The sequence below is a fragment of the Pocillopora damicornis genome, chromosome 13, assembly GCF_964200805.1.
Source record: "Pocillopora damicornis chromosome 13, jaPocDami1.2, whole genome shotgun sequence".
NCBI lineage: Eukaryota > Metazoa > Cnidaria > Anthozoa > Scleractinia > Pocilloporidae > Pocillopora > Pocillopora damicornis.
This window is the reverse complement of record NC_142682.1, coordinates 10,853,248-10,869,955: the sequence shown is the minus strand read 5'-3', so window position 1 is coordinate 10,869,955 and position 16,708 is coordinate 10,853,248. Positions and strand designations below refer to the sequence as shown.

Genomic DNA, 16,708 nt, shown 5'->3' with positions numbered 1-16,708 from the left:
TTTCCAACTTCTCAAAATTCATCATTTCAACTGTGGTCTCTTGCCCTTCCTTTTCAATTTTGTTTGTTTGTTTTGTTTCCTTTCTCTTTTCTAATCTTTCTTTACCTTCCTGAGCTTTCTCGGAGTCGTCTTCATTGCTGTAGGGATCGTAGTTATCATTGTCGGAGCCAACTTCGGGCTCATCTTCTTCAGACACGTTAAGGCTGCTCGAAGAAGATACGTGAGACCGCCGCCGTCTTTTTTTTTGGTGTAACGGCGATGCTATTTCGACTTCAGTTGACCTAATCGTTTCCATATAAAAGAAACAAATAAATTAATTCGGTGGGTCCTCTATCATTAGCTTGTAACAATTCTCTTCTTATGTGACGTGTAAATTCTATTCGGAAAAGCAAAAACTGAGTGTTCCTGTTTTCTTAAGATACTAATGGAGAATACAAAGGTTAATAACCGAAAAACAGAAGTCCCGCTTAGTTTTTTTTGGCACTTACGTGGACCTTTTCGAGGGTCGTTTGGAACATGAAGGGATTCCGCTATCGTCTTCCATTTCCTCTTCCAGCTCGCGGGCTGCACTTAGGTTAACTTTGGTCTTGGAGAATGCATTCGTTTTGGCTCTGCGTGTTTGAGACTCTATAAACTGCTGAAGTTTTTTGTAAATAGCGCCATCTGTGGAACCCGTAATATCCAGTTCATTCACGGGCTCATCTCTCCTCATGGATGCCAAACTGATGCTCACAGAACTTTTCACAGGTTCGTTTTCTACCAGGCCTTTGCCTATATGTATATAGCTTTCTGAGGTATGGACTACGTCGGAGCCATCACTACTGCTGAGCACAATCATTGGAACAGATAGCTCTGCCCTCCCTACACTTTCTTCGTTACCGCTGTTGCCAATCGGTGAGCAATCATCTGTGAATTTCACAGTATCAAGTAAGGCAACATTGCATTTATGCAGTTTAATTCTCATGTATTTCAAATTCTGACAAACCCCACAATAGACAGTCAGTAACTTCCTTTAAAAAGTACGTAATTTTACCGTAGTAGGGTAACTGGCGTTCGTTGAAATGTAAAACCAAATAAGCTTTCTGTTCAGACATGAATGAGTACAGTTGCATCAGGGAAATGTATTTAACTTAATGGTTTGTACAGGAAAGTGCTAATCTTAAACGACGAAAATCGACCACGGTTTTGTAAGTGACGCTTTAAGGTAAATACAAACCGTGCTTTCAGTCAAACTGTATTCACTACAATTCTCGCTCAGTATATGAATACCTGAAACTCGGCTTTAAGTTGGTGGTAATTAAGCAAGCTATTATTACATCTGTGCCTAAACGATAAGATTGCATACCATTTCTCTCTATTAATCCCAGCTCTTTACTAGTCGAAGATGGTGAAACACTGAAATGAAAGAAAAATTATTTTAAAAACGAAACCCCGCAATATCATCTGTTGGACAACCTGTTCAAAGTTAATTTCAAATATATAGATGGTAAATTTGCTTTCTCAGGTCCAGGGGATACCATGTTCGAAAGTAAAGTTACTTGGACATCAAGCGATATTCATCTATTTCCTCTGCTACACTTTCGTCGGTGTAATAACAGTAAAGGATAATATTGTAATAATCATAAGAAATAGGATGGTACCTTTCATTTTCGCTCATTATAGAGAGCGACTGCAACATATAATTTTTTACACCACTAGAAACCAGGCGCTGCCATATCCAGCGACAGACTCCTTCGCATGCCGTTTCCTCTTCTTTTACCTCTGAAAATACTTTGAGAAGGCCGGTGCCTTTACCACCAACTTCGGCAGGAACAGGATGGGTATCTACAATAAAGAAGCAGTCGCTTGCAAGGCCAATTATGAAGACTAATGGCTCACAGGTGTAGATGGCGACGCAAAAATCTTTTTTCGATAACATGGAAGATAAGGCATGGACAAGGTTAGTCTGCCCTTTTTGGGAGAATACGAAGTCGCTCTCCAAGATTTCTTCGGAAAAATCGTACTTGCCAACTTCAGCACCAACACTCCGTATCAGTTGGTACGCCGACAGAACATCGTAGAGTTCCTCACAATTCCTGTATGGATTTACCACTCGGGGGAACTCTGTGATGACATTTTCTGCCACTTCGCAAATATTTTGCCACAGCTTCTTACTACCCCCAATTGCTTCTTCTCGGAACTTACGTATTTCATGAGCAATTTTTACACATAGAAAGGCACAGGCATTAGTTCCATCATTATCCGGAAATTCTTCAGGTACCTTGTCACCTCTGGATACAATCTGTGCAACCCTTCTGTCGTACTGTTCTAGGCATGAGGCTTGACTGACCTATGAGGAATAAAGTTTGACTTTCACACAAAGATGAATAATCTTTACTGTAATTATTTTTAACATTATAAGTTTATTTTAGCTTGTTTTATCTGATGTTCGAGGGCTTTTTTAGGAGACAAGGACGACAAGACTGTCACCACGCATTGGAAATATTCCACTTTCCCAACAAATACTTCTCCAAATTCCTTTTTGCCAGTAAGATAATGTGGTTTTTAATTTTTTTGTGTCTACAATTGTCGTTTAAAAAATGGTTTTTAAAATATCTTTGTGAAACGTATTTCCATGCCAAATCATGATGTGAGAGAAAAGAACAAGGTTGTTTGCAGAAAGTTAAAATGGTATATTTTGATAAACTGCAGTTTTGTAAAATTACTCTCTACACGGAACACTTCGCACTCTTCAGGAAATTTGCAAAGCTCGATTACTGGCTGGGTTACATTAATGACCCTTTCACGAACATTTTCCTCGTTCTTGACAAGATTAAAAAATATTACCCTTTAAAAAATACAAATGACTAACCTTCAAGGGGATATTAAGAGTAGACATGGTAGATCCCTGGCTGATCATGGAAACCACTTCTTCAACCTTTGGCCGTTTATCAGGGTCAAATTGAGCACACTTAAGCCAAATCTTGTTGACCGAATACCAGTCAGTAGCATGCTTGTGTTGATATTTGCATGGCTCCATTGGCAATTTTCTCGTTATGAAGAAATGCTCCAGTGCTTGCAGAGGTGTTTTTCCCTCTCTTAGGGCTGCTTGTATCTCATCAAAGTAGGGATACTTGACACAAGGGTTCAGTAATACAAACAGGGTCATGCCTAAAGACCAAATGTCGGCTCTCTTAAGATCTTCTCCTGATGCAAGCAGTAAACGAATCGCTTCAATCAGCATTTCTGGGGCCATATATACCGGTGTTCCTCGATTAACTCGAGCAGTTTGGGACTGCAGGATAGAATTAGTTTGTATCTTAGTGGAGCGGCTTTCACCGAAATCAGTTAGCTTACATAGCAGAGGGCGCTGTTCCCAGCCTTCTCTCTGAGCACTTGTAGTCAGATCACAGTAGTGTTGATTGGTGACCAAGATGTTAGCCGGCTTTAAATCCCGATGGGTGACATCTTTGTCGTGCAGATATTTAAGACCCAATGCTACATCCTTGCAAATGGTGGAGATGACTTGAGGGGTGACGAAACCGTCGCAATCGGAGCCCTCAAGAACACCAAGAAATTCTGCAAGGGAGCTAACTTTTGACTCGATACCGAACGGTTGGAAATCGAAATACACATACTCGAGAATAAGGGCGAAGGGATTGTTGCAGATTCCCTTGAACTTCACAATGTTTGGATGTTTCAACTCTTGAATGATTCTTGCTTCCTTTACAAACGTTTTCTTATCCAATATGTCCTCGCCGAGCAATTTCTTAACGACCACTTTCTCCGCAGCGGCTGACTTCCCACCCGCATCAGGAACAGTCTGCCAGTGAGCAGTGAACACAGCACCATAAGCGCCCTTACCAATGATTTCCTTGTTTGTCAAATACTTGAAATCATGAACTGGAAGACCTGAACAGTCGATGGCCTTGGGCTTAAGAACAGGAAATTTAAAAGCCATAATCTTGCCTGATTTAACAGCACACAAAGCGAGCACAAAGCAAACTTCTTGCAGCACGTGGAACTTGCGCAAATGCGAAACACGATCTCTTGCTCGTAAGGAAGATGTGTGCGACAGGGGTGTAATCAGAAGCGCGTACGCGTAACTTTTCCATGTATATTATTTTTATTAAAAATTTTGAAGCAAAGGAACTGTATTACTTGCGATTATAAAACTGCTGGACGACTATTTCGGCATGGATGTGCTTCTGTTCTCTATACGAGACGGAGAGTCTAAACATGTTTACACGCCACTGGAAAACTGTCATGTTGGTGCAACATGCCAAGATGTTCGGTTAAATGTATTTTTGTGACATGAAAGAGGTCACGTTGTCACCGCAGGGGTGAAATAGTCCATTTCGCAAAATAGTAACTCTCCTAAAATTACTATTTTGTGAAATATATTTTAATACGGTTTAAGAAATGAGAGAAGGCCAAAATGTTCGGTGATATACTAATTTGTAATGTTTAGATGTATTTTCGTGACGTGAAAGAGGTCACGTTGTCACCGCAGGGTGAAAATGGTCCATTTCGCAAAATAGTAACTCTCCTAAAATTACTATTTTGCGAAATACATTTTAATACGGTTTAAGAAATAAGAGGAGGCCAAAATCTTCGGTGATATACTTATTTGTAATGTTTAAATGTATTTTTGTGACATGAAAGAGGTCACGTTGTCACCGCAGGGGTGAAAATAGTCCATTTCGCAAAATAGTAACTCTCCTAAAATTACTATTTTGCGAAATACATTTTAATACGGTTTAAGAAATAACAGGAGGCCAAAATGTTCGGTGATATACTAATTTGTAATGTTTAAATGAATTTTTATGACATGAAAGAGGTCACGTTGTTACCGCAGGGTGAAAATTGTCCATTTCGCAAAATAGTAACTCTCCTAAAATTACTATTTTGCGAAATACATTTTAATACGGTTTAAGAAATAAGAGGAGGCCAAAATGTTCGGTGATATACTAATTTGTAATGTTTAAATGTATTTTTGTGACATGAAAGAGGTCACGTTGTCATTGCAGGGGTGAAAATGGTCCATTTCGCAAAATAGTAACTCTCCTAAAATTACTATTTTGCAAAATATATTTTAATACAGTTTAAGAAATAAGAGGAGGCCAAAATGTTCGGTTATATACTAATTTGTAATGTTTAAATGTATTTTCACGACATGAAAGAGGTCACGTTGTCACCGCAGAGTGAAAATAGTCCATTTCGCAAAATAGTAACTCTCCTAAAATTACTATTTTGCGAAATGAATAAAAATCCTTCTTATTAATGAACGATTACTCCAAAATCCTTGTGAAAGTTATCTTTACCTTATTTGAAAATATATCTGCATTATTCCTTTTGTTTTATTTCATCTGACCCGATTTCGTTTCGTTACGTTTCGTTTCGTTTCGTTTCGTTTCGTTTCGTTTCGTTTCGCAAAATAGTATAAGCCCCCGTCACGTGACTCTGACCGTGCACACAACAAACAAGATGGCGGATGCTACAAACGAACTCTTCGTGTTTGGAGACGATTTTGAAACGATTTTGAACATGTTAGAGGAGGATGAAGCAATCGAGAAACACTTTTCAACTACAGCGATTGATGTAAGTATATTCTATGTGAATTCTTCGGCCTATTTCGGCCGTAGTGACCCTAAGTGTACCATACGCGACTCTTTGACAACAACTTGACCATCGCACCCAACGTTGACAAGTTAACTACGCGAAATTTTGTATCGCCAAGATACTGTCGAGCTAGATGACAAAACTGTACGTAAACGTAAGCTTAAATTAACTTTGAAGGCCATAAATGTCCATGCATTTTGCGGTAATGACCAAGACCACTTTGTGATCGTTTTTACCACAGGTTCAATCGGCAGATTTCGTTTGTAGTGAATGTGGAAAGAAATACAAGACAAGAGGAGGCTACCAGAGACACAGAGCTTCTAAGCATAACCCTAATGAAAACGACAGACAGGAACGGACGACTCTCACTCCAAGCAGTCTTGCTGAAATTGTAAAATATGCCATACAGACTGTAAACAGAGGCAGAGCTTTTGCACCAAGCCTTAGGAATGAGTTGAATTTGTACCAATTCAAACAATTTGATGAGGGAACTGATGAATTTACCGTGCTGAAAACAATTTATGATAAATATTTGAAAAATGGGGACATCGAGAAGTTTTATGGAAAATATTATGGTCAAGTGCCATTGCAGTCCACAAAGTTTTTTTCAGGACTATCCCACAATGCTGCAACATTAGCAACTAAGGTGGCAGATAGTATGCTGGTATACTGCAAGTCCACGAAGGCTTGTTGTAGCAGCAATCATCCAACCCAAACTCTGTTATTAGAGAGAGAGAAGGCTGGTCTTCCATATGTGGGAGGTTATGTATTACATAATCTACACAAGCAGCATGCAAAAATATCAACAATTGAAAGCAATCATGCTATGGCAATCTTAAAAGCTGGAAAATTGGAGACAGGGTCTGATTCACAAAGACTGGTGTCAAGTTTGAGTCGTGGAGGTCTTTGGTCCATAACCAAGCCAGCAGAAAAGATTTTTATCAGAACAGAACATTATTTTCGACAAATGACATCTACAGTCAATCTGGCTCGAGTTGACATAGCTGATATTGTGGGCAAGTCAGTGAGTGATAGTGAATTGTTGTCAAATTACTATTTATTAGTTTCTGATGCTGAACTTGTTCCAGACAATCACGTTGTCAAAGATATCTTGCATGGTATTGTACACTTGTATGTCAGGGTGCGTTCATTTTCTTTTGCCAAGGATATTATCCAGCGTCATAAAATTAATACGAAGCAATCAAAAGCTAAGGCACTTCACAAGGAGATAAGCAGGAGCTGTGAAGAGCAACAACAAGAGAGGCTTCATTAGAACTGTTTTAAAATTTTTACTTTTTGCTGTATAAAAGAATGTAAAAAACACTAACATATGCTGCTAAAAAATGTTCCTTTTCCTGTTTCTGTTGGGCATTTGTTGCAAATATAACTCCTACTTAAAACACTTGAAGACTGTGCATATATGTACATGTATTGGTTGCTGTAAACTGGAAAGTCAACAGATACTCGCTTTGGTCTGAATAAAGCCCGGAAAGGGAAGGACTTTTTTGTTTGAAGTACCTCATTATGAGAAAATACAATCCCTGAGCAACCACTTTTCTAGCAATATTATTGCCCACTTGAAATATCACTCTTTTGGGTGGTTTTTTAAAGTAAAAAAGCATTCAAATTTGGAGTTTTACATTTCCACTCTACCCTTGCTCTAAAATCAGTTGTCTGCAATGCCATTATGTCCAGTTTAATGTACATGTATTGAAACAGTCAAGCAATTTTTAATTTTTTTCTGCATGGAAGCTTGGTGTGTGTAACTTGATCCCATGCATGGCAGGCATCCCTTCTACCCCTAGTGTTCCCACTCTGGCATGACACTGTCCTCTGGATTCTGATGGTGTTGTTGTTATATCCAAATGTGCGGATATCTGGATTGTCACTTTGCCTTCCCAGTTTGCGCTGGTTCCCAAAATATTCCTCCACTGGGTCCTGGCAGAAACGCTCTGTGAGCACGAACTCCATCCCTTCATGAAGCAGGAATTTGGTTGCCTCAATTGCAGAATACACTGTTATCTGGAAGCCCTCGTAGGTCTGCCAGGAAAGGAACATACGGGATCTGGCATTCTTGCTGAAGTTTCCTGGCCTTTCCTCTGTGCTCTCCTTCCATTTCCTCAGATACTCCAAGAAATTCAGTAGAAACTTAAACCTGAAACCGAGTGGCAACCAAAAATGTTAGTAACACCAACTACTCTCAGCTGTCAACACTGACACTCGTATCTGTCGAAGTAACATTTAATACTATTGATTGTCATCTGCTGCTCATAAATTTACAATAACAATGACATTATTCACCTAAAGTGGATGTGCCTAGTGGTGGACATTTACCAAGCCACAAATGAGAATGGATAGCAATCTGGGCACACACAAAAATCTATGCTATCCACTGTTTTATTATATACCAATGAAATAATGATAACCTCACTAGAAAAAATTTTCATAGAAATAAGTATACAGCAATAGAATTATGGAAAAAAAAATTAAACAAATTTTGTGTTGTGCTGAAACTTCTCACAAAGAGAAGCAAAGTAGAGATGACTTAAACAACTACATGTTTTTCCATTCAGGTGTTAAAAAAACAGTAATACCTTTCATCTTGATCAGATCGGTAAGGGGCTACGAATGGCTTGCGCTTCCTCTGATATTCTGTGGTACTCCGAACATTCAGACAATCAAAAAAGCCATCAACCATTTCACAGAGTTTTGCAGTTGCTGCTGCCTCTGGTGGCCCAAATACACACTTTATTGATGCTCCCTAAGTGGGCTTTTCAGCTCAATAGAATAAAAAAAATACAAATATATAAATTAATTGAGAATGTAAATACAATAATATTATAATTACAAAATATATATCAATAATATAATATATCAACTTAATAAAACATTTGCAAGATGACGTCTAAAATTCCTGGGGCATTTTAAGGACTTAATGTCATCATTCAAGGAGTTCCAGAGTTTGGCTCCTCTGAAAGCAAAGGAGCGCTGCCCTGTTGACAGGCGACATAAAGGTATATCCAAAGCACCAGATGATCGAGTTTGTCTATTATGGACTTGAGAACGTGATTTAAACATATCAGCAAGATAGTCTGGAACAAGCTTGTTAATACATTTGTGCATCATAGTAGCGTCATTTAGAATGAGTTTTTCTCTAATAGGAAGCCATTTCAACGATCGCAACCCATCCGAAATATGGTCATACTTTCTTAGTCCCAGAATAATTCGCCCAGCAAAGTTTTGGACTTTTTGTAACTTGTCAATATTGCTACTGCTGGTATTACTCCAGACAGTTGAACAATATTGGAGTTTACTAAAGACAAATGAATTTATTACTAACAGAAGTGTTTTCCTATCCAGGAGGTGCTTGATTCTGTTAATTTGGTACAATTTAAAAAGGCATTTAGAGGCAATCTCAGTTATATGTTGGTTATAACTGAGGTGTGTGTCGAGAAGAACACCCAAGTCCTTAACGACAGGCACAGGTGTTATTTCTTTGTCAAAAAGTGTTATACTGAATGATGACAGTTTCTTTAAAAGTTGTGGTAATCCAACAGCTAGAACCTTAGTTTTGTCCGGATTAATCAAAAGAGAGTTTTTACAGCACCACTGAGATATTCTCGTAAGATCTTCGTTTAAGGCGAGGATGGACGTTGGTAATTTGGCAGGTGAAAAGGACAAATACAATTTACAATCATCAACATAGGAGGCAGATAGACAACGTTTAGGAACAGAAAGGAGGTCGTTAACATAGATTGTAAACAAAACCGGACCTAAAATAGAGCCTTGCGGAACTCCGAACTCAAGTGGGAGTACTTTAGAAACTGCGTCACCGATTCGAACGCACTGTTGTCGGTTAGAAAGGTAACTCTGAAACCAATTCAACGCACCCTGGGAAAAATCGAGATTTTGTAGCTTGGATAACAAGATGTCGTGTCGAATACTATCAAATGCTTTAGACATATCTAATAAGACCATGATGGAAACTTTCTTGTTATCCATAGCCTGGAGCAACTGATCTGTAACGTACAACAGAGCGGTTTCTGTCGAGTGAAGCTTTCTATTTCCGCTCTGATGTGCTGCCAGTTTATTATTTCTAATTAGATGCTCCATAAGTTGTCCATGTACCAACCTTTCAGTGACTTTTGAGACTATTGGTAATAATGAGATGGGGCGATAGTTGTTAGGGACATCTGGATTACCGCATTTGAGAATAGGTGTAACCTCTGCTGTTTTCCATGCACGTGCAAATGTGTTGGTAACAAAGGAGTTATTCACGATGTGGGTAATTGTTGTTAGCGTACTGGGTAAACTGTCCTTAAGAATTCTAGAAGATATCTTGTCCATTCCAGGAGCTTTGTTAGATGGTAGGCTTCTAATCACCCTTTCTACCTGATTTTCCGTGACTTGATGGAGAAAGAATAATTCGGGGCTAACGTCGGTGGATATGTGTAAAGGAGTCGGCACATCCAAATTTACATTAAGTCCATGATGTAAAGATAAGTCCCTGGCTTTTTGAGCAGTAATACTGCCGACGGAAATGAAGAAATCATTTAATTCGTTAGCTAACCCAGTGGGATCCTCAGAAGCCATAAAACTATCTTGTTGTTTACGTGGTAGACACCGGTTAATGATTTTCCAAATTGAGTTAGAATTTCCATTGCTATCCAGGATCTGAGTCCTGACGTGAACTTTTTCGGCCACACGAATCTCCCTTTTCACTTCTTGACGAAAAAATCTGTATCCGTTCCAGTGGAAAGGGTCATTTGTTTTTCCCGCAAGTTTGCGCCATTGGTCGCGCGTTCTCATTAGTTGACGAATTTCTGGTGTTATAAAGGGGTTGGGTTTAGATCTAATTTTAACCCTCTTGACTGGAGCATGTTGACTTAGTACTTCCAAGAACAGTTCGTTGAATACATCAACTTGATCGTTGAAATCGTCAAATAGGCTTATTATGTGAAAAGGCGCATATGACAAATCACGTAGGAAATTGTCGGCGCTGTAATTAGTATAGCTTCTAATAGTGACGTAACAGGGCTTAATCCTTGGCTTTTTTAACTTCAGCGAGATGTAAACAAGATTGTGATCGCTAATAGTTGACATAAGGACGTCGTTTGAAGCAATTAGTTTCTCATTCGTGGTCATCACAACGTCGATTAACGATTCCCCATTCTCCGTGGCTCTGGTTGGTTGATTGATTAATTGGGTGAGGTTAAAAGTAGAGCAAAAATCGTTTAAAGCACGGGATTCTGCGTTATCTTGAAGGAGGTTGCAATTGAGGTCACCCAATATAATGACATCAAGACCTGACAGGAGGGATTCGATAAGACTGTTGGCAAGATCATCTATAAAATTTAATGGAGTACTCGGTGGTCGATATACTGTGCAGATGACGAATGACTTATAACAGCGACTTTGCACTTTTAGCCACAATTGCTGAAAGTTATTATCAGAAACTGAGGATATATTCTCCAGTGATGAAACTTTGTAGTTTTTCTTAATGTAAACACATAGTCCGCCGCCAGGTTTGTGCAGGCCACGGTCTTGTCTATACAAAGTGTAGCCTGGAATATGAATGCTCTCGTTGTTGACTGAAGAATCCAGCCAAGTCTCTGATATCGTAAAGATGTCGAAATTATTTGAGACAACGGAATCCTTTAGCAGAGTGAAGTGTTCCCTGGACTTCAAGGAGCAGATATTTAAATGAGCAATCCTGATGTTTGACTTCGTGTTGCAAGGAAAGCTAATATTTGTGTTCGTCGATGTAGATGAAGAATTAGAAGTAGAGTTTGGTCCAGGATGTGGATGAATGTCGCCGCTAAGATTGTTTTCCAGGAGAGATGGGTTAAAAGACGCTGTTCCGTTAGCTGAGTACAGAAGCCGTCTTCGGAGAAACCGCCTTCGCTTCATTCTTATGTACCATGATTTCAATCCAAAATGGCGGATTCGGCAAAAACTACTAGGATCGAGATAAGACATCGAAGAAGGTTCTGGGGCGCTTCCCGGTGTGTCAAATCCATGCCCAATTGAGGAAAACCGCCAATTAGAGTAGTGGCTTAGATTGTTAAAGCAGCTGAACAGTAAAAACACAAGGAAAGTGGACATAAGAACGGAGCTAAAAATTAGTTGACCGACCGCCATCGCTGACCGCTGACCACTGGTTTAACACTGCAGCCACAGATGCACTAAGGACTTGAGCTGCTAGGTTCACTCGCATAACAGAGTATGCATTTAGGTTGACATGTTCAAATGACAACTTAGGCAACAGTTTCAAACCATTGTCCAAATCTTGATAGAAAATTTGTGTAATGTGCTGCCACAATAGAGAGAGACCATTGTCCCCACATGTATCTTGTGGACTTTCCAGAGCCTGAATGCATCAGACAGTTCCTTGTTGTCTTGACCAGGTGTGGGGCATCCGAGAAGAAATATATATAACGATGGGGTGCAAACAAATTTGTTGTACGATAACAAACATCCTTATCTGATTGCCCATCAAGTGACTTGTGAAGCCGATAAAACCTCCTGTTGGGTGAAGCACCATCAGATGTGGCAGCAATAACCCACAAGTTGCAAGAGGTCTCAAGGATACAGACAGCTTCCCAAAACAATGGCAACAACTGAGCAGCAGTAGCACCTGTAGTGGCAAAGTGAGCCAAGCCAAATTTAAGCTCTGTACAAATTCCGCGTACAAGGAAAGCAAGGGCATGCGTAGCAACATCATCAACCTTCTCAAGAACTCCAAAGTTCAAGTTTGGGTCTCCAAGATCGGTAAAGCCAATCAGTTCACCAGTTGTCTTGTCAAGTACAAGGTTTGCCATAACTTTCATTTCGTCAAACAGGAGAACAACATATCGTTGTACATCAAAATAGCAGTCAGTCTCAGTCCTGAGTTGCTCAATCACTTCCTCTTAAAAGCCCCGTTGTGGCTTTATAGCGTTTCGGTAGTCCTTCAAACGTCGCTGACTTGGAAGAACCAAAACCTTGCTTTTTCGAAGTTCCTCATAGCATGAAGGTGACTTTACCGCAAGGGACAAGCAGAAGCGAATCACCATTGGGTGATAACGTACACCAGTGCAGCTACTTGAAAACAATTTCTTTTGCTGTTGCCAGAAAAGATTCATAAAGGGAGTTATTTCATTGTCCGCTGAATCAAATAGTTTAACGAAGTCATTGCTCAGTTCATGGTCTACTTCATGGATATATTCCTGACTGTACGCCGATAATCAAGGTACACAGGATGATCCTCCGGAAAATAACAGCCATAAACTCTTACTGTAAATGCTTGACTATCATCCACAGCGATTTCAAACTTCAGAAGCACATATGGAATCTCTACCTGTTTTAAGACAACTCTGTCAGAAAATGTTCCAATGTTCCAGTTTTGAAGGCTCTTTAGCTTAGTCAAGTGCTGACAAAACTCCGTGAAAGTCTTGTAATGAACTTGTGGCTTCTTGATCAGATCCCGGACAATGGTTCGCTGAGGTCTTTGCTCGGGTTTTGGAGTCTCGTGAGTTTTTTTCGGCATGTTCAACTTGGGAAGAGCACCAAACCGAGCCTTCTTCTTAATCATTTTCTCTGAATGAACTATAAACAAAATAAAAAAATTACACGCCAAGTTTTAACGGCGATACAATGGATGGAAAAACCCCATATACAGTCAATGTCTAGTAAAAATCGCCTGAATTGCACCACTAACACGACTACACAGAATATACAGGACTGATATCTAAACACAAATCGACACCGTGACAGCCTACACTCGCTCGTACAAGTTTGAGCTACTTACATATTTCAACGTCCTCAGGTTCGAAGTGTTTTTTGCAGGTAAAGATCCTGTCCTTCGCTACTAAGACTTTAAATGGAGCATCGCTTTCTCTTGTCTTTGTAATTTCGTTCAGCCACTCTTGTCTCCATTTCTTGTGAGCCTCGTCCTTTGGTGCAGGCAACTTCCAAATTCCAATGCCTTTCGTCCTTCTGCTGGTCCCACAGCCAAACACAGCGCAGTTGTCGCCGGGCATAATTTCCCCAGGATGCTATATTTCTAGTATCTGATTTCAATGAATTCTTCTTTCGCCCGAATATCAAACAATTTTGTTCTACAAACGGAATAACGCTACTCAATACGCCATCTTGCTTTGTGTGTGTGTGCACGGTCGTGAACACGTGATCACTCGAAAATCAGAACAAAGAGTTCCTCCTTTGAAGTTCGCCAGGTTTCCCAACCAGTCCCCTCAACTAACTATGGTGCTTAAGGATGACGACTGATTGCTGTAGAAACTAATCTCTTCCTCTGCCAGCCACCTGTCTTGTAACCTGTGATGCAAGGCTCTGTTGCTTTTCCAAACATGGAAATCACCTAGCATTGGGATAGCTGACTCAAATTCCTCCCTAGTGGAAGGATGTGCTGTTCTTTGCAGTAAGGCAAGCAGTTCTTCATCATGTGCCACAACACAATTAGCCATTTTACATGCCCATTGTTCCCAGGCTTGTTCCCAGTGGAAGTAGCAAGGCAGTACATTGCATTCTAGAATATATTGAGAAAGTGTCTTTAAATATGAATCCATCCATCTCACAGACAAATACAGATGGCCATTCTTGCTAAAGAACGAGGAGAACGTAAAACAAGAATGTGGTCTGATGAACTAGTACCAGGCCCTTATTGGGCATATGAGACTTAGTGTCCATTCCTTATTGTGTAATTTTGTTCTTCCCTAGTCTTCAATCGGTAGGTTTTCTAGTCTGTGGCCAAAAAAGGGAATTACTCATTTTTGGAAATCTCAGGCTGTTATTTTCAGAGACATACCATCTATGGGGGCCCATCCTGGTCAAAATTATATGAATTATTTTTACTAAAACATACTTATAAAACTGTTTGTTTAATTAATTTTTATGGTGTTTCATTAATAATTACATCTACCCTTTGAATTACTTTTACATCTTTGCTTTTTCATCCATCTTATGAATTATTTTTTCCTGTGCACGAATTTTTTGGCAAATCCTGCACACCATTGCACCATTGCCCAGAATGCTATTGTCTTTCACAACATGTACTTACAGTGCCCAGTTTTTAATATGCGGCATAATAATTTGCATATCCAGAACTAGTCAGCTATGACTGGTCGAAAGATTTTGCTTTGGGAATACTCGAGTCTCTTTGGAGATTTTAACTGCTGTCAATCAAACGGTTGGGTGTGTGAGCCAAAATCCCAAGATGCAATAATGTTAACAATAGTGTCTAACTAAGGGTGGGCTGCGCTCTTTACAAAGCACTTTAATAGTCACTTAGATTCATGTGCAGCAATATCTTTTAATTTTACACTATAGACCGCCTTCAAAATGTTATCTGGGTGAGTTGAAAGAGTTTTTTATATAGAATACAGAGTTTTAAATGTGTTGCTCGGATAATGAACGTGATGCAGACGTTAACTGCTCTTTTTTCACTTACTTTGCTGATGTTTTAAGTGACTTGATGGATTTCAAATAGTCTGAAATATTTTTATTCTGCTGAGGCAAATATAAAAACATTGCAAGAGTGAGCCTGATGAGCAGGTCACTCACTTGCACTTCACAATTCCACTCTTACACACTACAACAGGTAAATGCAGTCCAGATCTAGAGTTTTCCAAGTTTTAGAAAACGGTGTAGTGTTTTGTTTGCTTGTAGGCTAGGGAAATGGGAAGTAAATGTATAATTCAGCTCTTTGAAGTCAAAACAAGCCATGAAAGGCAAGCACCCACCTCCGGGTTGCAAACGCGTGAGGGAACAGTTTGTGTTTAGATAATTTATTCAAATTTGGATCCATTTTGATTGTTCAAGACATTGAAAAGGTTAAGTTTTAATCAGTCCATTCAGTTGCTATCAAATACTTTCGAGACAAAGTGTCAAAGCATTCCGGGCATCCACTGGACTTTTATGGGTCATTACTCAGTGATGATCGTGATCATAGCTTCAAATTGAAATATGGACCTCAGACAAAACCTATTATTATGGGTTTTTACAAAAGTTGAGCACATAGTTGGAAAAAGACATCAAAGAGGTAAAGCAGTGTACTTCATTCAGTGGAAGAATTACTCACCAGCAGAAAACACGTGGGAGCCACCTGAACACCTAACCAAAGAGCTTTTGTGCATCCACTTTGTCTTGATGAATCCAGAGAGAGCCTCACTCTTCTATTCAAGAGGGGCTTGAAATCGCCCTTAAGCTGCAACAAGACTATCACAATGCGCCACAATGTACAACGATTGATGTTTCCTGATATGTTGTTGGACCTGCGAGCAGCTTCATGCATGCTCAGCGAAGAGGAGCTGACAAGAGCGGGTCTTGGTTCTTCCCTGAAGAAATGTATGACGGTAACAGTTGGAGGTTATCTTCCCCATCCAGTGGTGAGAGCCCAAGTAAAGTTCATGAAGAGCTATTTTACTGGAAAGAATACTACTTTTAATAATAATCTATTTTTCGACAGCATGAAACAACAACTGGAAATTTCAGCTGCGTCCGCAGGCCACCTGTCTTATCAAAGGGCGATTTTCTTGCATTTTGGAAAAAATTAACCATGGGGAAAATTAAGGGAGAGCAATAAAGTCCCATTCCCTCTAGGAGAAAAAACAAACTTTCTGCACCATCCTCGTTCAGTCAATTTGGCTCATGCAGGATTATTATAGACTGTACTGACATAGAAGTGGCTGCTCCTGGATTGATGAGCCAACAAAATGCCACATACTCATCGTACAGAGGAATGAACTCTTTCAAGGTGATTATTGGTGTTACGCAATACAACAATACAACAATACAAAGACTTTATTTAAACACGATAATTGTTAAAGCGACTACACGCTTGTGGGGTCGTGCATAAAATGGAATAAAATGAAATGTAGTAAAATACAATAATTAAAGTAGCCTATCAAAATTAGAAGATCTAAAAATATTTAAAATTGGGGTCCTTAAAATTCACTGTCTGTGGAGAAATGGAATTAAAGTTCAAATTTAAAAGTGCCTTTGATTTGTGGGCTAACGAGGAGAGCTGCTTAATGGTTATATTTCTTAAATTTGATTCTTGGAGAGGTGTGTTAAAAACGATAGGTCCTCTTCTGGAAAAACTGTTTTT

At 39.5% G+C, this 16,708-nt stretch overlaps 1 protein-coding gene across 1 annotated transcript; it reads left to right on the top strand.

Moving 5' to 3' along the window:
- Positions 1–5,434: 5,434 nt before the first annotated feature.
- Positions 5,435–6,989, top strand: LOC149035448 (uncharacterized). Its single transcript, XM_089192071.1, has 2 exons — positions 5,435–5,580; positions 5,843–6,989. The coding sequence occupies exons 1-2, from the start codon at positions 5,467–5,469 to the stop codon at positions 6,872–6,874; spliced, it is 1,146 nt and encodes a 381-aa protein (XP_089048197.1). The 5' UTR covers positions 5,435–5,466; the 3' UTR covers positions 6,875–6,989.
- Positions 6,990–16,708: the final 9,719 nt, after the last annotated feature.

Bases quoted from the DNA above. Each gene is read 5' to 3' on its own strand.
- LOC149035448 (XM_089192071.1), top strand. From the start codon at position 5,467: ATGGCGGATGCTACAAACGAACTCTTCGTGTTTGGAGACGATTTTGAA. The intron at 5,581-5,842 runs GTAAGTATATTC...TTTTTACCACAG, and splicing joins TTTCAACTACAGCGATTGAT to GTTCAATCGGCAGATTTCGT.